The 25693-nt window shown below is 39.1% G+C and overlaps 1 protein-coding gene across 2 annotated transcripts; it reads right to left on the bottom strand.

Moving 5' to 3' along the window:
• Positions 1-1845: 1845 nt before the first annotated feature.
• On the bottom strand, positions 1846-24552 carry LOC110978416 (phosphatidylserine lipase ABHD16A-like). Of its 2 annotated transcripts, XM_087143372.1 has the most exons (20): positions 24444-24552; positions 22399-22455; positions 22067-22133; positions 21570-21656; positions 21294-21379; positions 20838-20908; positions 19995-20185; positions 19584-19726; positions 19245-19308; positions 18871-18920; positions 18580-18744; positions 18141-18204; positions 17769-17832; positions 17514-17570; positions 17182-17244; positions 16798-16874; positions 16300-16398; positions 14243-14292; positions 8890-8940; positions 1846-4136 (listed from the first exon to the last, which is right to left on the bottom strand). In XM_087143372.1, exons 1-19 carry the CDS (start codon positions 24510-24512, stop codon positions 8911-8913), a joined length of 1554 nt encoding a protein of 517 aa, XP_086999498.1. In that variant the 5' UTR covers positions 24513-24552; the 3' UTR covers positions 1846-4136; positions 8890-8910. The 2 variants fall into 2 exon arrangements, with proteins under 2 accessions (XP_086999498.1, XP_022089098.2); XM_022233406.2 differs by lacking the exon at positions 8890-8940.
• Positions 24553-25693: the final 1141 nt, after the last annotated feature.

Consider the following 25693-nt stretch of genomic DNA (forward strand, 5'->3'; position numbering starts at 1 on the left):
TTGAAAACTAACCTTGACTTGTTCAATTACCAGAACACAATGTTCTCGCAAAACTTGTTTGCAAATGTAAAATATGCGTCTTCATGGCCTAATCGACTGTAAAATTCAAACAGGTCTAGAAATGCCTCATTATAAATATTCATTTTGTAACTGTCATTTCAAAGACATTCAAAAACTGGCGAGAGGATTGCACCTACATACCAACATTACACTGGAAATAGGTTAGACAGTTGTCAAAAGAAACCAACGGAAGGCACACAACAAGAAAATCACAACTAAAAAAGACAACTAATTCTAAACTATAGTTTCTTACGGCAGTGACCTTTTTCATTTCACAGAAAAGGTAACTTTTGTATTTGCCAACAGCCCTCAAACTTGTCAGCGTGAGATCTAAATGTCAGGCTGTGGTAGTCTGTATCTACAAAGATCATGTCGGTTCCTTACATTCGAAGACCGTCCATATCTGCTGAATATTTCACACCATAGCAAGTTGACTGCAAGGCACATATGACTCGTTCAATTATCTCTATTACTGACAAACATCCAACGTATTTTCGATCATTACCCGGCTAATTGGGCTGGAGAGTGACACTCTGAAAACATCGTAATGATTTATTCACAATGTCTTGACCGGACACAGATGTGCCCGAACTGACAAGACAAGAGTGGAATAAATGCATGAAAAATCACGTACAAAACAGGGTCAGCAGAACGTATGACGTGCACGCGTCCTAAAATTGACGCATTTTAACAGCAGAAGTGCCGCGCATAAATAAGACACCGCAGAGCATTTGCAAAAACATGCCAAAACGCTCGTTTCGTAAACTATAATAAAAGGTTACATGTACTCGTACCTCCGCGCTTAACCTCAACTAATTTATAACTCATTGTTAACAATATGTAACAGAACACAATTCATGTGCTTTAGAAATCATATTAGACAGTTTTTGGTAATAAGGACACCTCACATCAGTTCAAACTTCCTTTAGCTTTGATGTGAAAGGTTATGAAACTCTAAACTCATGATTCAAGCGTACAAGACTTGAGAAAGATCCCCTCCTTCTTGAACGAGATCTCCTTATTAAAATCCCCGCGGCAAACTCTCCAAAATGGAGAGCTGTAACCGAATGAATGCTGTTGAAAACTAGAGTGCTTCGAGTACACAGGGCATCCATGAGGTATCGGGCAAGAGACCAGCAAAGCAGGCAAGTAGTTGACCGAAATCGTTCCAGACAGCCCGCCAATTACGCCTAGTCCTTGATTGAGTCACCTCTCCTTGTATATGAAATACTCAGTCTCGTGTTACCAACCTATTTTTTTCTGGGACAAGAAAATGTACCATCTGGCCAATGACCGCAGAGAGTACAACGCACAGTATTGACGTTACAGAACACAAGATACATTCCCAACACTGGGGGAACAAACAACATTCGGTTTTGTTCGACAGCAGAATTCTGATCATTTTGGATTGGTAATATCGTTTTACGCTAGCCCCCGGCTTAGTAACCAACCTGATAGAGGCTGGCAAGATATTTTCCAAAGAATAAAGTTTACCTGTACACTATTTAGCAGAAAGCTGATACATGTACGTAAGAAAGACATGACATATTACAGGCACACTTTAGAGTCTGGACTTTGGGACACTTTACAATAACAATTTAAACCATCCTGCGTGCTTCAGCGGAATATGTTTTTCTCCCAAATGTCATTCAGGGAGCTGCTCACAAGTGACATTGACACTCGTCAGTCACAACAAATTCCCAATCACGATTACTTCGAACATTTCAAAGAGGGCCAAGGACAGTTCATGAAAGTACGCAATAAACAAACTCGATTCCCGCTATCTTAGGGTGAATTTGACATCACAGCAGTCAGTTTTTATTACCTGCCATTAATTCGTAAGCTCCCATTTGTACACAATAGACGCTGCCTATTTTCACAATAAAATATCCACTTTAAAACACATCTTGACACCCTCATCCATCTGACAGGTTTTTCTAAATCAACATAAGAACTTCCGTTGTGAATCAGCATGCTTAATGAAAATACATAATTTGTTTCAGATGTCTCGTAATTATTTCGATACAAAGGGTGATTGCTACAACTACTTAAGCCCAGACAAGCCAGACAAGCGTTTCCAGAATCCGTGTGGCGAGTAGCTTCCACAGATTTACTCTATACCACGTGGTTCAACACCATTTCATTGATTTCATTAACAGCAAACTTTAAAAATGAAGATTGGGGTTAAATTCGCCAGGCACATGCCGTAAAAAAAACAAGCGAAAGCGAAACGCTGTAGTGGGTTGACAACACACATTACACGTTATTCCTATTTATTCCAAATTCTGCATTCAAGTAAAATTTGTATTTATACATGTATTTATTTGTGATCTTCAATTAATGCATCAATATATTAATAAACATATTTCTATGTTAAGTTTATTTTCTGTAAGCTCCGATTGTATCAATGAGGTGTCTGTTATGATAGATGTATTTTCATTGCGCTGTGTATCCAAATCTGTAAACGTCCACTTAAAGGATGCAACGAAAACTGGGACAACGGAAAACCAAGTAAACACAGCTAGGGGAAAGTCTTTGTGGAGAAGCGGTCATTCATACAAAGATCAGTTCAAACGATCTTCAATGTGTTTCTCGCGTTGAGAGAAAAAAACAACAGACATTTCATACTGTCAGTAGCTCTAACTGTATCCGGTTCGTAAGTGTGACGTCACTTCCGTTTAAGCCACGCCCACTGCACATAGAGTTACATGCATTGATCGCCGTTTACATGGAACCGTGGAACCGGAAGTTAACCCGCAACTCTAGCAATCGTCCAATGGGAGCCTGCAGATCGTGGCGTGTCCGCCTTTGTGACGAAGTCATTTACGAACCGGATTGTGCAAAATTACGAAGTACATCACCTATGACGTCGTGTGTATGTAAAGCTAAAGAATCTTTGATTACATTGTCAGGAAATAGAAAAATAACGATCTTGGGTGTTGGCTGGGAGATGCTATTTCAACAAAGATTAAAACCAGACAGACTGTGTCCGATGTTTCAGTTTAAAATGGACACATGGTTGATGCTGAGAAAACACACAATGAACTTCATGATTAACTATTTCTCTATTATTAAGATACATGATAAGGCATTACTCACTCTTTCACATCCAAGCATCATGCACTCTCACAGATAAACAATACGGGCGTTTCACAATAGTGCGCCTCCAAGAGTTTGCAAGGCGTTGGCCAATCACAATGCGCGAAATTTGTCGACCCAATGTGCGTTTGGAAAGGGTCGACAAATTTCGCGCGTTGTGATTGGCCAACGCGAATCAAACTCTTGGAGGCGCACTATTGGGAATCGCCCGTATTACATGTACATACAAATTTTGACTCAGATCACGATAATAGTTCTAATGTCATTGCAAAAAGAGCAAATATGATTCAGATCATAATAATAATGGGTCTTCAACTGACTGCATCATCTCAATGCTAGGCTACAGCCGCATCGAAGTGTTTCTGACATGACCAACAAAGCACCGTGTCTTTTACATCGCATAGGTAACCGAATAAACTGATATCAATCCGATTTATTGGCAAGGTTTCATAGAACAGTTTCCAAGCTGTACCTAATTGACAGAGTAAAAGTAGGCTGTACTCCACAGAATTGAAGGACCAAAATACATTAAACTGTGTGCCGAGATGGTTAACAGACAAAACGAACTGGCGAGTTCCTCCTTAAGTCCTTTACTTGTTATTTTAACTGGTATCGGTTAAACTGACATTTACGACATTTACAATTTAATCAGTTAACTGGTAATATTTCATGAAAAAGTCATCAGCAATTCATCCCCATTCTACGCCAAATTAAACCTGATTGCAAGTTGGATTATCATTAGATTATCTGACTGGGTAACATCAGTTGGTAAGTCTTCTTCGCTTCATAGTTCAGTGTTTTGTGCTTCGTTAAACCCAACCAGCTACATCAAACCGATTAATGGACTAGATAATGAGCCTTCCTCAATCCATCTCAGTGGTAAATGAATCCTCTTGTACTGACCATGGCAGGTCGAACATTAGCGATGGTAGAGGGGTACAGTGGGTAGCGTTGAAGTCAATCATATATTTACCGGCCTTGGGAAGAACAAAAACAGAGAAAGAATAGGTTTAATTTTTGATGAATATGTGCTGTGTGTTCTGATGTAATAATTTGCGAGTTCAAATGTTTATCCTGGGCCCAAATACTCCTGGGATGTGTTTCAACTTGTACAAACTAAAGAATTTTTGCTGCATTGTATTGTACACAAAAGTGAATTGGGTTAGTACTAAAGAACATCAACAAAATGTCTTTTCTTGCACCTGATGGTAGTGACCTGTTAAGCAAAAATTGCCAGCATTAGTTACCATGGCAACCAGAGTTCAGAAGCCTTTATTAAGGTGTCCCTTTCTCTGGATAATGCCACAGCCATTAATACCGGGGTGAGATTGACCAATGGTAAAAATAGCTGAAAACAGCTGAAAAAAGGTATAAAACTGAACTATGAAAATCTCCTATTCTTTTGTACACAGCCAGTGAGGAAAAAGATGAAATCCATAACAAAAAAGCTGAAATCAGCAAAAAAGCTGAGAAATCTCACCCCCGTATATACTCTTGCCTATCAAAGATGATTGTTACGTGTGTCTAACCAACCGTGGATGCACTGCTAACCAGCACGTCTGAAGTCATTCCCAGCCGGTTAAAATATCCAGGAGCATGTACCATGCCGACATGATGCAGTGATGTAGTCAGACAGCCGTGTCAGCATTGAATCAAGCCATCTGGTTTTATTATATACTAGATGTGCATCAGCTATCTTAAAGTGATTCAATACACAGAAACTTGGAGCGGTGGAAAGAGATGCAGTATATCCAGCCAAGACCTCTAAAGAAAGCACTTCCATCAGATCAAACAACTTTCACGCCCATCTTTGATGGGCACATGTGTAAGTCCTTGCATTTCAGCTCCCAAAAGAAACAGTATTCTTACAAACGTTCTTCAGCACAAGGAAGTGTAAAAATCACCAAACCTCTGATAACGAACTATAGTCTTGTAAATGAGAAAGTCATCACTGAGTGTGACCTAGTGTCCCGTTAAACAATACAACTACAAATATGCAAAGGCTGATGCCAAGTTACAAACTATCCTTGATGAATACATTACCAAATATTAACTAAACCAGCATTCCTGCCTATCCTAAACCAACAAATGACCATCACTCTTTGTCGCTCTCAGTTCTGATGTAGGCCCTAAAATAAAAACACTACCAACAAACTGAAACCGAAAACTGATACAAACGTGTTTGACATCTGATACCCTCTCTTGTACAAGAGTGTTGATGTCAAACTGTTGGAAATGCAAAATCCTATATTTAAGCGCAGAAAGATAAAACACATAGACATTCTTTTGATCTGTTCATAAACATTGCATGTGATGCTACATGCACATTGGCATGCCTGGATTTGTAGTTTCACCAGTGAATTGCATGGATGAATGCACATCGGACCATCTGTTGCAGGACTGAATTAATTTAATGAAAACAGTCGGGCTATGCTCTACACATTTCCTACAGAGGACTACCTGGGCCTACAGAGGAATTAGACTTTTCCAGCAAAAGTCAAAACAAGAAACACACCCAACAAGGAAAATGTCACAATTTATCACTGAACTTGGTTATTCCATCTTCATATATCAAATGCATGTTTCAAAAGCCAACAATATATCATCAGTTGAAGTGAAAGATAGGAAAAACGTATGAGGAAAGGATGAAAATGTAATGAAGGGAAGACCATCAAGACAGACCAGCTCAGACGCGGTACAACAGCTGTAAAGGTGTGTGGCTATATTGGTACACTTCAAATCATTAAGATGGATAGGTGCTAGCAAAGCTAAAGGACTCTACCTGATGAATACACAACAAAGGGGGCTGATTACTAGAGAAAGGTGCACCAACGGTAGGCAGGAAAATGAAAGATGGATCATCCAGGATGATTGTATATCAATACTCTGCGGGTGTGTAGCAATCAGCCACTCTGTTCGTATGCTACAGGCTACAGGCCATATTCTGCCCCAAAACGATGAACAGATGGCACAAATGCCAAAATGACAAACTGGTTGGAGCACTCTGATTAAACCCTGTAAAAACTAAAGTCAATTTTTAACTAGTGGAATTTAAAAAGCTGAATGCAGCTGAAATGGATGGTGAAGTCAGTGGATCTGAGCTCCTAGGTCAAAAAGTGGCACTGGTTCCATGGCTTGCTCCTGTTATGCTGAGTCAAAATTAATTGAAAGTGAAATATAAAAAAGAAACAGAACACACCTGTAATTTTTTCAAAGCAATCAGAAAATATAATGAAAAGTGTTTGATGTGGCAGAAATTCGCTAAGTAAAGTTGGCTCACATCATAATTGATGTGTAATGAAGCAGTGCAAAGTTTTTGCTTATAGAAGTTGCACAAAAATGATGGACGGCTCAATTTATTCCTAAGTAGCTGAAGGAAGAATGTCTGGGGTGTAGTGTTGATGACTTCACCAGGAAGCCATCAAACCGACCCATCGATTTTACTTCTGCAGAGAAATGCTAGTAGCCACAGCTATCTCTTCCTCATTTAACAATTCCCAATTTAAGCACTGTCATGCAGCATTGATTGCGCCCGGTATCTGCTGGCGGTGAGAGAAAGCAGGTCCACTGATGACTAGAGCTGGGAGGCAAGAATAACATGACAGGCAGGTAATTTGGAGAGATGTCATTCTTTGTACTGAGTGAGCTTGGAGTCTTTGGAGAAATCCTGAGGTCCTGGAAATTTAAAAAGGAAAATCTCTAATGTGGGTGTAAAATGATGAGATACAACATTGTAAGCATATAAGATATAACTGGCTAATAAATCTGGCTAATAAAATTGGACAAAGAACAGGAAATCATGATCTGAAGAGTGTAATAAAGCTACAACAAAGATCACACTTACAAAATCTAGTCTGAGAAACTGGGAGGGGTCAAAGAAGAGGGAGGAAGTTTTTCTGCACTGTTAACATATTTTGAGGTGCTCACATTATCCACAACCTTTAGGATATACACCAACAACATGGGTTAACATGTGATGTGCGTTTAGTTCAGTGTTTACTTAACCATCATCAAAGTGCAAAAAGCTGTACACGTTAGAACAGGAAAAAAAAGATAAAAAAACAAAACAAAAAACAAAACAAAGGAACGAATGAGCGAGCGAACGAACGAACAAACAAATGACACAGCTTAAGTTGGAGGACAGAATCCAACTTATGTTAAATATTGTGGTTGAAATATAGTATGTAAGATTTGTGATAAATTGGAAATGAGCTCCTGGTGTTGTTCACCCACATTTAATGAAAGGATACCAACTGGTTTTTGTGTCTGACTGAGAGCTCACGACAATCTTCTAAGTTAGCAGAGTTTAATCTTCATCCAGTATAATGAAGAGCCTTTACGAAGCAGACTAGGTGATGGGGAAGTTGTGACTTAATAACATCAACAAATGCTCTTCAGCAAAGTGATTGCTTTGTGTGAATGGCAACCTGACATGCCGAGTGCTCTACGACTGCAATCCCATTCATGTTTCTCATATCAGCTTCTGATTAGCGACAGGAATAACATAATCACACTGTGATGAAATGTGAGCCATGGCACAGGTTTCAACCTCACAGACAGGCAAAGACGTGATTCTGATATAGGCCAAGTAATTCAACTTGGCCCAGCTACCGTCAGCTTGTCTGAGTTACTGCCCTCGGGACACCGATGACTGTCGTTGGTATTCTTCACTTTGCAAAAAAATATGATCGTGGTCGGAGAGGCGCTCTTGATTAAAACACATCACTCTCAAAATGATATTTGTTCCACATGACATACATGTACTCACGATCCTGCTCCTTTCAGGGGAGAGATGATGGTGAGTTTTAAATATACGCCAATTCCTTCTAGACAAACACAAGTGATGAAATTCTGACAAAGAAGCTGAGAGAAGCTGGATAATTAATGTGACCCTGACAGATAATGCCAAGCCACATGGAGAACAACTGGTGAAGATAGCAGGTTAATGGGATGGTGCAAGATTAATCATCTACATAACCTGTCTTCTTTTCACAACATTTAAATCTTCACTTGAAAATAAGGTGCATAGCTGTTAATAAATATTATAAGTTGAAATGACACCAAAAATTCACAAGCAGGACAAGTAGATTTAGTTGGTATTTTTCCTGAGTACAATCTATATAACTTTAATGCGCAATATTGAAGGACAGTGTGCACTTCAGATGTTACAAATTGCAGTGTATTGCAAATTTGAAACAAAATACCGATAAATTAAAAACCAAACGTTACAAAACATTCTACGGTTGTCTCATAGTTTTAATGGAACAACCTCTATTTTGTAGAATCAATAACAAAATTACCCTATAATCTAGACAAAAATATGGACTGCATGTACACACAATGAAATAAGCGCTACATGCACTGCTACAAACCTCAATAAAATTCATCCTTAAAAATAAAATATAAACAAATAAATCTAAATAAATGTGCAGCTATAATAATTTCAGGTTATGATTGAATGTTTAGTCTGAGGTTGGTGAACACATGACAAAATTCAATGTGGAGGCTGGAATGACAATGTTAAAAAGAAAAGAGAAATGTCACTGCACTTCTCAGAGAGAACACAGTGCCCATGTTCTTGCAGAGACATAATGCACATGGCCTTAGGCAAGACAGATACACTCAATGGCATGAAAGATGGACAAGGGAAACCATGTATGACAAATGTCTCCAAAGATGTATGAAATGTGTTGGAGTCATAACAGCTGCATAGCTTAGATTACTGGTTACCTCATCAACTGGGCTAGGAACTCAGGTCAAAGCTGCATTTCTGCTTATCCTCTGTAAGATACATGTAGACAAAGCAGTGCTGCCATTAACTCAAATAACTGAGTCATTTCAACTATGAGTCTGCCTGAAATCTCCAATATCCAAGAATTTTCAGCTAATGTGAATGCAACTCACTGCCTGTGCCAACTCTATACACGCTAAACCAGCCAGTGGAAAAAGATCTAGACCCCCTTTGCTGAATCCAGTCCCAACTTCACCCTAAAGCTCTGAATTCACCGAAGCAATTATGGTCATCACAGTTGCGGTCAAATTTACAACTGCAGTCCACTTGAAGTTTGTGCCTACCCTTGGTCCCACTGCCTTAAGACCTACCACTTACAAACACCACCGACAATGCAGGACTTTGAAGACAGCACCTGCCAGTTTCACATGAACATTTCAGCTTGCAAAATATCCCCCAGCGAGTATAGTCCTCCATTCTTTTCACTGCATTTAGGATTTGCCAAAAACCTCTCAAACAACAACCTGACATTTATTGCTGAGTTGAGTTTTTGTTAACCCAAAGGCCGTTCTGCTTTCAAATGTATGGCAAACAGCAAAAGCCATTAAAGTGTAGTATAAATCATAACCCACAGCATTGCAAACTAAAGTGGTGAATCTCCTAGTTTCTTAGAAGGCATCACACGATCCTTCGCCACCAGCACAGTCTTCATAGTTTTACAACTCAGGACTCAAGAAGAGTTGGCTGATGCACTGACATTGCCACATGAGATTTCCACTGACTGTTGAAGTATTTAAGTATTTATGAACATTCTAGTTGCCAGTGAAAGCTGTCCAGTCATAAATGGAAGTCTGTTTTTGTCTTTATAAAGATCAAGGCATTCCAATTTTAAAACCTTAATACATTAACATAGCCCAGTTCATAAAAACCTAGAGAGCTCCACAATTGTTACAAAAATTCAAGGGATCAATTAACTGAATGGCCCAATATGCCATCCCAGATTCTTTTCACTACAAACACTGTCACACACATATATACAAGTACATGTAGATTTACATGTAACAGGGAATCTAAAATTGTAATCTGTCTAATATAATATGGTTTATGTACAGAGACTCGCATACATGCATGTATACATGTACATGAACGTACTGACACATAGGATTATGAAGGTGACCCCAATCACATAAATACATACTTAAAAGGGAAATAATGGAAAGAAAGAAAAACAATTATGAAGAGACAAGTTGTCTCGTGTTAGATTTCCATTCAAATTTCAAGTGCATATATGAACGCGTATAGGACCTCATGGATAGTCTAGATAAATATAATGAAACAAAAAGAGATCAAAATTAACAATATTTAAAAACAGATTTCCATAATCGCACTTTAGATGCTCACTACACAAGCCGGAATCAAAAACATGAAAGTTCAGAAACTGCAAATTACACATTTCCCGTGTGCCTTGCCAACAGCTCTCCACCTGATCACTTTTTTCTTTCCTATTTTCACGCTAAATTAACGGCAGTGAAGCAATGCTTTTTCCTTTCCTCTGACAACCAGCATGGGTTAGTTCTCTTGGCCGGATATGTGGCTCAAGGCAAGACATGCAAATGCTCATCACACCGACCAGCAGAAGTCATCTCATGTGCACTGTATGTCAGGACCACCTGCTTGCCTCAAAGCAAAAGGAGGAAAAATGCTTCTCTCTCCTCAATGTTTATTCTTAAGATGGGCATCAAAGCATTGCTGAAGGTGAGCAGAATACCTATCCATCTAGCTAAAGGGTGCATTATGCATCTGAAGCACGGGTTGAGTATGCAGCATTTTCACAAGACAAGAACGAATGGAAATACGGTAGACAGGTACCAACAATTTCAAAAAGGGGAATGACCTTATGTCCCCGCCCCTCGGCCATTTCACGAAATTAAATCTTCATGAATAAGGAATATGAATTTCTGCCACTAAAGAACATCTCGATTCCGCATGTGGTACATTTTTGAAATGTTTAAATCTGGAGCATCAAATCGAAGCAAACAAACTTCTGATGTGAGAGAGCCTCACCAGTAAAAGTCAACACCTTCTAAAAAAAAAAAAAAGCTGGAGACTTTTTAGTGTCATACGCACAGCCAGGTTCCATTACTGTTACCCGGGTTTCCATTTCAAGGAGTATTATCCAAGCCCTAATGGGGCGGTGATGTCAGACGGTGTGAATTCATGCAATGGTTCTCCTGTGGCCACTCAATCTTCCTGGACAATCTCACTCGGGCAGACCAGCCCTGAAGAGTCCGGTAAGAAAGATGAGAATGCCATGACAGCCAGACCTGCAGCTCGGCTTCCTCTTCAATTAAATTTATGGCTGCGCCTCACTCTCACCATAGTAAGGCCATAAATTCTTCCAATTTTTTGGAGGGGCTTCTATTCTTGGGTCAAGATACCTGCATTTCAGTGCCTGATCATACCATAAATCATGGTGTTGACGAGTATTATTTCTATCATCAACAGTATGTTTATTATTATCATCACCTGGTAGTTTACTCTTTAACTGCTCATCACTACCTCCATGCTAAGTTGAATAAATAACTTCGCTAATTTGAGTCGGTGTTATGTTAATCACAGTCATGTGTTAAATAAAAGATCCTCATCAACGAGACCATCACTAAACTGTCATTCACATCATGAAAAATATGCGACCAGCTCCATAAAAATGAGTATTATGGGACATTTTTTCAAAATGAGTCACATACATGAACACACTTTTGAATTGGTTAGATTATAAGCTTTAAGTTAGTGTAAGTTTGATCCCTTTGGCATTTGGAAATCTGGAGACTCTTTATATTGATTTTTGCATAATCATATCATAAACATTAACAGAATTGCTCTCAGAGATAAAGCCCTTCAAACAAAGGGAATGGAAAAAGAAATCAGCCAAGAAGAAAATCCCTCGATACCCACAGCAACGGTTAGGTTTCCTGTATGAAATGTGAAAGTACTGATATAATAGAAGCCAATAAACCAAGAAGTAACAAATCACCCTGTCCACATAATAAAAAAGCCCTTAGTGTGAAATAGGACAGTGTCCCTTAATACCCTTTTTGGCAGAGTAGGTCACATTTATGAAATCTTATATTTCTGTTTCTCATGAAAGCTGTGAAAAATAATTTCCATCTTAATGGTTAGTAAATTTTCTAATCAATCTCAAATTGACACAATAAGACTGTAAATAATGGTGTGGCTTGTTCATCAGAGAATATCGGAGCAAGCAGTGTGTCTTTTTTTAATCACAGTCGCTACATTCAAGCACCTTGATATGAACTTTTCCATTATTTTCCACAGACCGGCATTCACTACGTAATGTGTACAATACGTGACCTCCTACTCAATAAGGCACATTACACCAATTTCCTCACTGAGTTAATGAGCTGACACAGGTTGAGATTGGACAAATCATTTACCATGCACCAAAAAGCACCGGCTTGAAGTTGCAACTGACAACAAATTCACATCACGTTGCTGTTGAACCAAAGTCAGCCACTTCATCAATAATTTCATGTACACTCTACAATCGCTTCTCTTATTGACATAAGCTATGACGGAAAAAGTTGCCAATACCCCCACGAGAAGGATTTTGCAAGTACCTAAATACCAAGCCTTAACTTCGCATTTCAGCTCACTCTCCGAGGTAAGCACTTCACCTAATACTTCTTTCGGCAAAAAATTAGAATACTAAAAATAGGAGAGCTTTTTTTTTCCATTTTGCCTTTCTCTTCATTAAGTTGCTGCCTCCTGTAATCTCAGACAATCCTCTTTTCGGATGCCAACTTGTGGTTTAATATAAAGCCAAGCAAATCTCCCTGTCGTCACCAATATTCTTAGACAGTGAATTTATGCCCAGCCTAGAAGGCCCTCCAGCTTGTTCCAACTCTAATCTTAAAGAGATGACTTGAGCATTTCAGGCTCCGTCCCCTCATACCAGACACTGACAATCCCATTAAAACTTTGATGGCCCACTCAGATTAGTCCCTAACCTGCCACTTTATGACTGCTACGGGGCTATTTGGCTAAATGTGCTGGTTCAATGACCTCTATATTCCTTTGGAACCCCAGACATTTCTTCATATCTACCAACAACAGCTGAAGACCATTTCAGATTCTTATAATCAATAAGAACCTGTCTCACTGGGGGTACAGGACTATGTCTTATAGTTAAACCCGTTATTTTGCTATGAACTATGAACTTCCTTGTCCTTTTACTTTCAAAGGGCATCAAGCTCTATGTTAAGCAACAGTGGCTGGGTTCAACTTTCCTCAATCCTACAAAATCCTCAAAAACCTCTAAGTGGATTGTGGAAGAAGGTTTGATGGGACAGCTGTGGTGTTTACATAGAGTACAATCTGGAATAAAGGTTGCCAAATGCAGACCCTTTACGATATGTCCTTGGAATTCTGAAACCATATTTTGGCTAACACTTTCATCTCTCATTCCCCACCAATGTGTCAAAAAACAATACTGAGAAATTGCTAAGACTTTGTTGTATCGAGCAATATGTTCACCAAAACCTTGTCACAACAGGGTGGTATGAACCAACTGAAGGTCATTGTTAATTAAAAAAAAGCAAACTGCAGATGTAAAAATAAATTATTTGTAAACTTAGAAAACAAAAACACTGGTGTAACACCAGCTGTAGGACCTACTAATCAATGCTCACCATTGAATTATTGTCAAGAACGATGTCTCCCTATGTGAGGAAATTTATGCGGTCGTTTTTAAAGCAGTTATATCCATGTACATGTATATTTAACAAAGACCAGGATGAGAGATGTATATACTAGGCTTAAAAAATGCAACACCACCTGCTGAAAATTAGTGAGATTATCAAATTCAATCAGTCTTGCCGAGCAGTTTGTCTTATAATTCAAACAAGGTGCATGCAGTAATTATCCTAAATCACTATGAATAACTTTTATTACCCAAGTCTGCAAATTTATGACAAAACAAAATGTAAATACTATACTGTACTACGAATATAATACTCCCAGTCTGAGTAAAAGGACTGTAGGCACTGAACGTGGAGATGGAGTTTCTCCAATTTGTCAGTAAAAAATTGGGGTGTTTCAATGGGCAACTACAGCACTATGTCTAGGGACAGTCAACTGCATTAGATAAAATTCAATGAGGAACCTGCCCAACTAATGGAGATTTTTGGTTAATGCTCCTAACGTTAGACTGCACAGGGCTTTACACCTGTAACTGAAACAATGTTCAAGCCACTTTAATTTTCTAATTAGTGACTGAGAATGGGACAGTCACATGAGCAGCCTAATGTAATTGAAGATAAAAGAATGACTTACCAAATAGAGAGCAAGTTGCACCTTGGTAATTGATTGCAGATCGTTGTCACCTGTTCATATGAAACAATTAAACTATGCTTCAATATAATTACAAAGCCTTGAACTAATTACTGAGGCTAATAAGACAATTCGATTAGTTCGGTGATTTGAAAGGAGGGTACGATATGAGGACTAGACATTGGATAGAACCTGGGGGAATTCAATTATCAGTCTAGTTGATATCTAGGGCGGAAGTAATTCACAGGGTATACAGTAGGTATTCTGGGGTTATTCTTTCACACCTTGTAGTAGAGTGCTAGACTCGCCCCAGGCAAGTACTGCATCACTTCTGGGTTCTATCACTTAACATACTTAAAGGTGGTATATACCATTTGCAAGTCCCCTGATACAGCAGAATAATCTTTACATAATACATGAAAAGTTTGAAAATAACAACATGACACATTCTGTGGAATCTTTCCGCCCGGAATGCTACTGGTTTTTGAGTACACAGAAATTCTGTACTCTTTCAAATAATGATCATCTGTCCAGACAATCGTTAAAGCATATGGATAATTTAAATATGATAAATACAAACCAATAACAATTAAAATAAAAATCCTGTATTTTCACATAGCCTAACTCCACATACAGAGAATGAAGTACATTGCAAAGTCTACATATGCAGCAAGCATTAATTACAATTTGTATGTACATATGGCATGATGCATGGAGCTGTCAGATGAGTCGACATGCATGGTAACAATACAAACCAACAACTATCCTTTTAGACCCATGTGGATGTGAAATGAACATGTGACCACGTATACATATTACCACCATGACAGCAGTCATTTTACTGTCAGGTGAAGTATTGCTCATTTGATAAATTCACAACATTTCATTGTTGCAGGAAAAAACACAAAAGCTTCAGGTAAATATGTCAACCACTACTCAAAGCTGTTTTTTTTGGGGGGGGGAGACACGTCTGTCTTTCAGCATTGGAAATGAACACCATTTTTCGTGATTTTTCTCAAAGCAGTGAACTCAAAACATGAAAAAAGTCTACGGAATCATACCCAAAATGAAAAAAGTCAATGGAAACATATCCAAAATAAACTACAAACCCTAAACTAGTTAATTTTGCAAAAAAATACCGTAAAAAGACAGTCGTGTGAATGGGGCATAAAAGGTTGAAAATGTTTGAGGCTGGCTACATTGAGAATACGAGTTTGTCTGTTTACTTCAACAAGTTTGTGGGTAATTCTAGAACTTTTAAGGATCCATTTTTTTCCTGTCCCTATCACATCTGACACATGATTTTGTAAGTTCAGAATACATGTTCTACTTTCAGAGAGTGATGAATTAATGCAACAGTTTGAAATCAATTCTGGTGATATTTCCATGTCAAATAATAAAGATCAGATGTAAAAGGGGCATAAAAAAGTCACATTTTTTGGACCCCTAATTTCTGGAATTACTCTGATACCAAAAAGGGCCTGGAGTCAATGCAACAAAGCTGGTAAGCACAGAAAGTTATTAACCACTTGGCTCTGGCTTAAGTTGAAATTACATGCGACTCTATGGAACAGGCTGCGGCCACCACAATAGACTCGTTTATAATTTCTATCAACAGCCAAATAAGTCAGACACTGCCTAAGCACAAAGAAACTACTAATCAATATCTGGTTACCAGCCAAAATGCCATGCAATGTATACTTCTGTGGTTGGTTCCAAATTAATTTCTACAAGCAATAACTTCCACAGAGCGGATTAGCCAAGAGCCAAGATAGGCCTGTCTCAAAGCCTGACATGAGGGTAAATCAAGACGTAAAGTGCTCAAGGTATTTTAATCCTTGTAATCTAAAACTTTTAAATCTGATCAGAGCTTTTGCAGGTCAGATCTGCGAGGTCAGCTAAGAGAGTATACCTGTGGTGCCATCAAGTTGCAAGAAATCTCTTTTCTGAATCTGTGTGGCTCTGGGAAGAGTCTGTAAAAATCTAAGTTTCAAAGAGTATGCTCTACATGGTTGTCAGGACCGGAACAATAAACATCAGGGCCAAATCTGGTTCCTCACCTATCAGCATGGGGAAACTGCTGGAGTGCCGCAATACATACTCCTGCATCACGTGCTGGCAAGCTGAGTCTTCAACCTCAAAGGTCTCATAGAAAGACACTGCAAGACAGTAACGATGCAAAATGGTAGTACTATCAGTCTACCACAACCATTGGACAATTTGGTACGAGACAAGTCTATACAAAAGACACTGGGGACCGTATTTACAACGATGGATATTAGGAAAAAGAAAACAGGAAACCCTGGATAATCATGGAAAGTAATAAGCTTGAATTTTCTGTGTGTTCTGATCAGGCTGTAGTTGAGTCCATCACAAATCCCCTGAATTTATCACAGGTCATCCAGTCTTATTAAGCCAAGTCCCAAGCTTTAAATACGAACTGCGATAAACATTCCTTTGTCACTATTCAACCTGTTACTAGTGACTGGTCTTGTGCCTGGACCTGTAATGGACTCCACTCACAGCCCTGATTCTGATGCTAATGTATCTCAGCTTACATGCAGCCAGTTGGTCTGGTGCTCGTAGGTACTGCCAGAGTACCTCTACTGTGTCTTCATCCATCAGCTTGGGATATCTGTATACAAAAGTAACAAATATGTGATTAAGTGATGAAACCAGAAGTCACTTCATTCCGAAGACAATTTGTTAAGAACCCTCCTGAATCCTGCAAAATCCTCCACTGTGCAGGAAACCAATAACACATACTTGGCACTTTCAGAGGACTATCAAATTCCACGTAAAGTGAGTAAACCTGGATTGACCCTCCCTCAATCTTGCAATATCCTCTTGAGCCTCCTGATTGATTTTGTAGGATCTAGGAGGGTTAGGACTGAGAGTCATAGTCTGTAGGATGTTAATTCTGGTAACTCAAATATACACACCTGTTCTGCATGATTTTCAGCAGCAAATTGTTAGCTCTATTTGTAGCAATGTCAGGAGTCAAACTGTGTGGTAAAAACAGGAAAAAAGAAAGCTCATTTCATTACGTTGTTTGGAAGAGGAAAACTTCCACCCCTACCACTGAAGTCATGCGTACTGAACATAAAACAGAATACTACCAGGGTAAAATCACCATCAATAGAACAGTTATCTGTAGTTTGTGAGACAGTTGGTCAACTGGCTCATATAACTATATCTGTCCTGGGCCACTTCACTCAGCTCAAATACTAAAACTATCGTTGAAATAGCGTCCAAACTTGAAAGGATTACTTACGATGTAGTGATGACTTCATCCCTCGATCGACGTATCAATCGAATAGGTCCTGGATATCTGCACAGGACACAAAGACCCCAACAATCAGAAACGCTGTCAACTTATCTCTACAGACGCAGGTTGAAGTGTTTACATGAGGTAAAAAAGCAACTGATTCCATTGGAAAATTAAGTCCCTTCACTTTGCATGCCACTGTTCCAATGCATTCACCTCACATTGGAAATTGGAACATTCCCAACAAAATGACAAACTTACTTGCAAAGATGTTCAGCTACATTCAGATTCATGTATGTGCTTAAGGAGTGGACCACCAAACCACCTGCAAATGGTAAAGAATCCAAATACCGGTGATGCAACTGGAAGATTTCAATACGGTGATCAAACGTGAATACAATGGGTCTTAAAGCTGGTGCTCCAATCAAAATGCAAGAACGGAAATATTTCATACAATATGGGAGTTTCACAGTAGTGCGCTTCCTAGAGTTTGTAACGCACTGGCTAATCATAATGCGCGAAATCCGTCAACCCAATGCGCGTTTGGAAAGGGTCGATAGATTTCATGCATTATGATTGGCCAACGCATTGCACATTGCCTCTATTGTCAATGAATTCAAAGGTATCACTTACTCATGAATTCAGGCATCTTGGATACAGCTAGAGGCACTATGTCATCAAATGTTGCATCTAGGACCTACAAACCAAACCGTAGTCACAAAGCAATACCAGTCAGGTACTTCAGTGTTTGTTTAATAGGAACAGGTAAACAAGCAGACCCAATGCTAGGAGCAAGCTTCAACAAAATATCAGAGTAGCCAATTCTTTTGGAAATAGCCTATGAATTCCCATAACAATAGGATACAACTTGATTTTTCCATGGCCCGGCCATACACTTTTCACGATAAATCCCTGACTGCTTTCACCCTCAACAAATCATTTTTCAATAACCTTAACTTTTTCAGGAGAAAATTTCCTTGTTTGGTCATTTTCAATTGGTCAGAAAAGAAGTACCCAATCACGTTAATTTTGTCAATAGCGAAAAAATCAAGGACTGAATCAGATTACTTACCACACCTCCTATATCAGGATATTCTTTGGCTGCAATACTAGCGGAATAGCCGCCTATTGACCAGGCAAATAGAACAATATCTTTCAGCTCAAAACCTAGACGATGGATAGCGTACTGAACAACTACATCAACTGCATTGGCTTCATTTTCAGGAAATGGCTTGCCCTGGTGCCGGAAAAACATGGAGAATGTTTAATATGAGACTGGGTCTGAGAGAATACAAGGTGCCTATTGACCAGGTAAATAGTTCATCTTGACTCAATAAATTATGAATGCTGGCAAAATACTTACAGTGCTGCCACCAAAACCTGGATGATTCCAGCCCAACACTGAGTACTTCGCTGTGAAAGGAAATATAAATGGATTTGAGACATGATGACGAAAAAAGTGAACTATGGAGGGTTCCATCATGGGAAATATCAACAGGAGGAAGGCAATAGTCTGACACAAGGGGCTGTGGATGTACAAACAGTCTGTGGGGTATAGTTTCCAGATGAAGTATAAATCACCATTGGTAGTAAAATCAAATCACTATTCAAGCACAATACAAAAGTTTGGATCCCTGTAAGACTTGTATTTCCCTATGTATCAAGATGTCCAGACACGGGTGGACTAGGGAGTGGACGGGTGGGGTCAACAATTGGGGAGGGGGAGTGACAGTTTACCTTCTGTTGGTGTCTCCATGCAGCCTACTTCATAGTACCCACCATTTCCTTCACAGCATATGACCTGTCACAAAAAAAGATCGCAAGAATTTTTCAATCATTGTATTATATTCTCATTTTCCATTTACTCTTCTGCTCTTAGTGTTTCAATCTCTGGAGAATTGACAAATTCTGACCTTTTATTCCAACCCATTCAAAAATTTATTACAAATTAATCTGTCAAATGCACTGATAAAGCAGCTATCAAATTTTAAGCAAATTACAGCAAATCTTTACAACATTGCAAAACTGGACATTTGTCACATTATTCTGTGCAATGTCAATGTACCAGCTGCATACCAGTTTGTTGCCGTGAAATGACTCCTTAGATCTCTTATCGATGACTACTATATCAATCTCATTGCCATCTCTTGCGATGAGTTTGGATCGCACAGCGCCTTTGTTTTCAATCAGTTTGGCTCTTCCCTCAACTAAATTTGGCCCTGTGAACAAGAAGCAAGGTTATCACACATCATCAGCACCTTCATACCAAAATTCAGGCATACTAAAGTACTGTCCTGAAGTTTTTCATACTAAAGTCTAGAGAAAGGTACCAAAACCCCAAACTAAATACAATGTCAATTGAAACCCTATATTACCATGGTTGAATCAGATTTCATATAATCATTTCGTATTTCTAAATTACTGCCCCTTATTTCTTTGAATGAGGCTCCGCCCCCTGATTACACCCTCTAGTGTGTCCATACTTACATACTAGAGTGTTGAGTAACGGAGTGTGTCCAGGATACACCAGCATTCTTCCCACAGTGTGGATGACGGTATAACTGAGGAACTGCAGAGGTAGATCAGCAAGACGAGACAACAGGCTTACAGATGAAGCAGTGTGGGTCTGACTTGGTGATTCTACGCTGGCAACTGAAGACTTGATCTTGCTAGTGTCACTGCATTAAGAATATCCGGCTAGATGGTTTACCACTTTGGTGATTCCACTGAACACATCAAGAATCCACAATTTATGAGCAGACACCTGATCTCTTAGAAGACTAAATAACTTTCAAATCAAGCTTTACACTTCAGGTATAATTTTTATTTTTGCTGGTCACTGGAAAATATTATTAACCTCAACGTGGAATGCATTAAATGATGCAAAAACTGACCGGGATAGACTCTAAATGGAGTGAGTTGGATGGTGCATCAGATGATGGGGACAAGGGGGGTGCTGATTTGCCTGTTAGAGGATGGATTTTTGGCCATTCTTAGAGCACCCAGCAGCTCATCTGTGATTATGGTGGGTATTTGTAGATCTACATGTATGCTCACAAACTGGGTATGTTTGGCAATTGAATAAAGTGTCTTAGAAGTTACAAAATTCTCATGAATAACCAATGTTTTACATGCGTATTCCCTGTTACACAAAAACTGTCTGTAGCGAATGGTTGTCTTTGGCTACAGCTATGCGATAGAACATCAATGACATACATCCAAGCTATCATGTGCTGTAGAATATTCAAAACAAACACAGGTTACACTGCTTACACTTGCCACAGCCATAAGCACTTGGAAAAAGCAAAGATGAAAGCATTACCGTCTTACCTACTGACATCATTCCATCTGAAGTCTGGTGGCCAATGGCTGAATTCAAAGTCGTAAAACTGGAGTTTGTTCTGTAAAGAGGGGAAAAGTTGTTGACTGTGTAACAGATGTGGTGCATGTATTTCATAGTTCTCAAACAACTGGAAAAAAATTAAGAATTAAAATTAAGTTAATTGTATATTCTCAGTGAAATAACAGACATGATATAACAGATATGCATGTTTCTGAATTTTGCGACCAATGTTGGGCCCAGACTTGTTACTTAAACTGAAAAAAGTTCTAAGAGAGTAACTGACAATGTAAAAATCACACAGGTAACAGTTCTGAAAAAGCAAACATTTCTTGGCCACAGCAATCAGTGTCCCCAAGCAGGATATTCTACCACAATCTAGATATACTTTCATATAATCTCCTGTAGTTTGAACCAGTCACATTTCAACATTACAGACATCTAACCTTTAGTTCTGAACTGTTGCTTGCTTTAGCACTTTCTAGCAATGCAAGAAAGGAACAGTACTCTTCATTCGTGTACCGGCCAATTCCTGAAACCAAAAGATAAACATCAACTTTTTATCAATTGTAACAATTTTTTTTTTCAAAATCACTGTGCATTCAAAAAAAATCATTAAATCATACTTTGGTTGAGCGAAGACAAGTGATTGGAGCCCATTTAAACCCTTGAGTGAAGGAATACTGTACTTGTTTTAACAACTGTGATTCACTGAGACTCACCACGAATGCACATAGCAAAGGCAAGCATAGGCAGAGCCGTGCCCACGATCTTCCCAATACTGATCAGACCTTCATAGGTGAAATAATCTGCAAAAACAGTTGGAAGATATCAAGAACTAATAACATTTCCCCACAAAATACTGCATCCCATAGCCCTTGAAGTTTCTGTCAGCCAAAAAATAACCTTAAGTTCCTGAATGGGTACATTTCCTTTATCAGAACCACACATACAGACAAGATATTTTTGCATGGTGTTACCACAAACCTTTTCCTGAACTTGCCACAATCACCATGAAAAGCTTCAAATCTTCAACATTTTCTTACTGTCAAGCACTGTTTCTATAGGAAACTATCTAAAACTTCAGAAATTCTCCACTATGAATCAAAACCAACAGCAAATTAGTTTACTGGTTGGGCTACAATTCTTTAAAATCTTCACACTAAACTGCATAATGACTTTGAAGGATTCTTAGCTTACATTTGTACTTTATACTTACTTTTGCGATACAAGTAAGCCAGTAAGAATGGAGACGTGTAGTAAGAAAATGACCAGCAAAATGTGATCTGTAAAGAGAAACAAGTTGACTTGACTAGAACAGAATAATCCTATTTCACATCTACAGACAGCAGACAAAGCTTGACTTTGGAAACATCTCCATACATGCACATCACCAAGTTTCCCTGCAATGGTAAGTCAGCTATCAGAAAAAAATAACCATAATAATAATGTTCACGTATGGAACTCTTTTCTGTTTTTTTGCTCTCAACTCATCAAGAAATTCATTATTCTTTGTTAAAAACAGAAATTTGACAAGACAAATCTACTTACAATTTTGACCACATTGTTGCCTTGACGTTCCAAAATGTTAGGCTGGTACTCATGTCCCTGCAAGTACAGAAGTAAGCATGTCATGTACATGTATGTAAAACGTTGATGACCTCATCAAAAATCTTTGATCCACTTTCCTGTTTTTAAGATGAGTGATCAAGTGGTCCTGATGGGATGCATCGTGACATTGGACTAGTCGGCGTGCCTATTATACATGTTCGGAGGACTGGGACGGGAACCGGTCTTTCATGTCATAAACGGCGATAAAATTGTTTTGTGAAGAGAGCAGTAAAAGCTCTGAATTTTCCCTAAAGTACATGTAGCTTGTACAGGGTCCAAAAACCATCACAAATGCAATTTTAGAGAGATATATGTATGATTTAGTTTTTACAGCTTTTGGGGGGAACATTTGATTGAGAAAATACAGTTTCAACAAGAAACAGACACATAAAGGAGGGGTGTATTTAAAACCCCACAGCATTACAAACCCATTAAGACCCAACTGATTATAATTCAAGTTCCCTGTGCACAACTGGTGAAAAGAATTTATTTCCTACTTCCAGAACTGTAAGGTTTATACAAACCTCACAGATAGCTACAGTATGTACAAACTCCTATAAACACATTTTGGATGTTTTGATTGTGCCAACTTACTCTTTCAGTCCATGTTGGCACAATTGGAACTGCAAAAATGAGTTCATGGCATAATATGGAAGTTTATACATAGGAATCTGGGTCATCTCGTACCCGGGACAACTCGTACCCAGGTCAACTCATGCCCCAGTCAACTCATGCCTGAGTCAGTTCATGCCTGAGTCAATTCGTACACGAGTCAATTCATACCCTTGCATGTATTACTGTCATCAGTGGATAACCCTACCAATGGCTCCTTTGCTTGCCAAGACTGAACTTTTTAACTAATTTTAATTTATTAATTATGTTATGCAGTCCTCTCCTTCACTTTAGAAAAAATCCTTGTAAGTTGGGCCACTAAGTGAACCACATCTTGTCGCGCGCCCAGAGCGCTAGCGCTGCACTGGCGCGGCCCGCCTGGTTTTCAGTTTTCCTTCCGGAGTTGCCTTTGATCGAGCTCAAGTCCTACTCTGATCTGTATCCAGTCCAAAATGTTTGCACGGCGCCATTTATGATATCATTGGCCTAATATGGAATGTAAGGGCGTGGCTGCCGGAGATTGGCAAACATACATGTAATGCTAAGTTTGAATATACATAAGCACAACTGGATGTAGTGAGAATTTAGAATTGTTGTGCAGCAAAAATGCCATATGTTGCATGTTCTTGGTTGATTATTAGTGAAATCTCACCACATGCTTTTTACAACCATCGGATGATGTGGCCCAATCGTAAGTTTATAGCACAAGTGCCGAGCATCGGAGCGGCATAACTCTTTGCTTGCTTTTTTTATCACGTTTTCTTGCATGCATCCCATGCACTAACAATATTATTAAAGCAAACATTTGAACCGACCAGTTTCGGCAATTGATATTTGATGATTTTTGGTTTGGTTTGGCAGTTCGGCTGCAGCGCTATTCTAACGTATGGAGTACGAGTGGTCCAGGGTATGAGATGGCGTGGGTACGAGTTGACTTGGGCGAGAGTTTGGGGGTACAAGTTGACCTGGGTACGAGTTGTCCTGGGTACGAGTTGTCCCGGCCCCGTGTAAGATTTGACCTGATTCTGTCAGCGTCCGTACATTGTATAAACCTGTTCTGGAACTTGGAAGTAGGCTAGGCTAGCTATTTCCTACCATGCCTGCAATGCACTGTGAAAAATGGCCCTTCTCTGGCAACCTCTCGGTATGATAATGCACTGTATTCAAAATTTTCCGTATTCTGTGAATCCAATTGGAAATTAACGTTACTCCTATTCCTAAATCATCAATCATGATCATTCTTCATCTTGGGAGACTGAGTCCGGAAATTGGGCAACAACGATAACATTCGAAATACACGGCATCGTGACTTCAATGCAGTCTGTAAATGATCAACATTGTCCAATTAAGTCCCTTTATGGTATTTGTCTTACCACAATGCCTTGCTGACTGTGAATTCTGTAAAGTTGAGGCCCAAAAATACAACGGCGAAGAGACGCCATTTCCCCAACCAAAGCGCCACAAAATTTCGAATAGCGCCACCACGTTGTTGTCAGTGAGTTATGATTTTTGAACATCAAGCGCGTAAAGCTGATTATGTACATGTGATGCTATACGGGTCACAAGGGACACGTAATTCAAACACAATTGTGTCATTCACTTCATCAGAAGTCGTAAAATGAAGTGTTTTCAAAAACAAAAAAAGAAGAAGACAAAATAGGCCAATGATTTTCTTGAAAACATAACGATGACTCGATAAAAATTGCTTTGAAAGTAAGCAGGTTGTCCTGATAGCAGTCAGCCATTACATCGTATTTGATAATAGAATAAGTAGAGTTAAATGCAATAAAATGTCACAAGTGGGTCTGTCAAAGTCCGCATATCGAAAGCGAACGTTCAATACTGCTTATGATTTCCATTCATTTATTTCATAAGCATGTTTTACTTGGTATAAAATAACCGAGCTTGCCAGACAGGAAATGTACGCATAAATGTACCTTGTCGGGAGAGGCACCACACAGTTGTCCTTGTGGGTGTTGCCATAAGGGCACCCTTATTAAATTCTATGGTTCACATTTCTTTTACCACTTGAGATAAGGTCGGTCGGTCGAAAAAAAAATCCTTTAAAAAAATATTCCAGGTTGCTGGTGTAGGGCTATGCAAGAACCTCAGTGAGCCACGGAAAGGTGCGGTATACCGAATGTTCACGCGAGCGCCGACCGTCGCTGTTGGTCGTTTGCGAAATCGTATGTTTTCAGGGCTTTTGTTTTCAGGTCATGCTGGCCAATTTTTTCCCCTTCAGTTTTTTTTTGGGGGGGTTAGGTCTTTTAGCAGGGTTGGCGGGGAAAAAAGCCTTTTTTCCGTGATTGGGAGCCCAAAATAGGGTCGGTCGAATAGAATAGAATATAAAAAGGGTGCCCTAATGGTGGGAGATCGTTACGGTGAGAATGATTTCCAACTGAAGCCGCCCCGATAATAATGAGTCAAACTTTTTCAGGGAGATGACCAGTCTGTCCAATTTTATTAACTACAGGTAATATCAATATGTATTTGATTTCTGGTAAATCTTTTCCAGTTTACTTATATGTATTAGTTACACATACACCCCGCGCACCAAATGATAATGAAGGTTTGTAATTAGACATAATTGAATTTACATCATATGTTATCGCCCAGTCACCAA

The sequence above is a fragment of the Acanthaster planci genome, linkage group LG11, assembly GCF_054643075.1.
Source record: "Acanthaster planci isolate LZ-2023a linkage group LG11, COTS_SCS, whole genome shotgun sequence".
Taxonomy (NCBI): Eukaryota; Metazoa; Echinodermata; class Asteroidea; order Valvatida; family Acanthasteridae; genus Acanthaster; species Acanthaster planci.

Coding starts and splice junctions, on each gene's coding strand:
- LOC110978416 (XM_022233406.2), bottom strand. CDS start 24,512: ATGGCGTCTCTTCGCCGTTGTATTTTTGGGCCTCAACTTTACAGAATT. Junction 20,909..21,293: donor GCAACAGTTCAGAACTAAAG/GTTAGATGTCTG, acceptor CCCTCTTTACAG/AACAAACTCCAGTTTTACGA. Junction 17,833..18,140: donor CAAGATGCCTGAATTCATGA/GTAAGTGATACC, acceptor TACCATTTGCAG/GTGGTTTGGTGGTCCACTCC.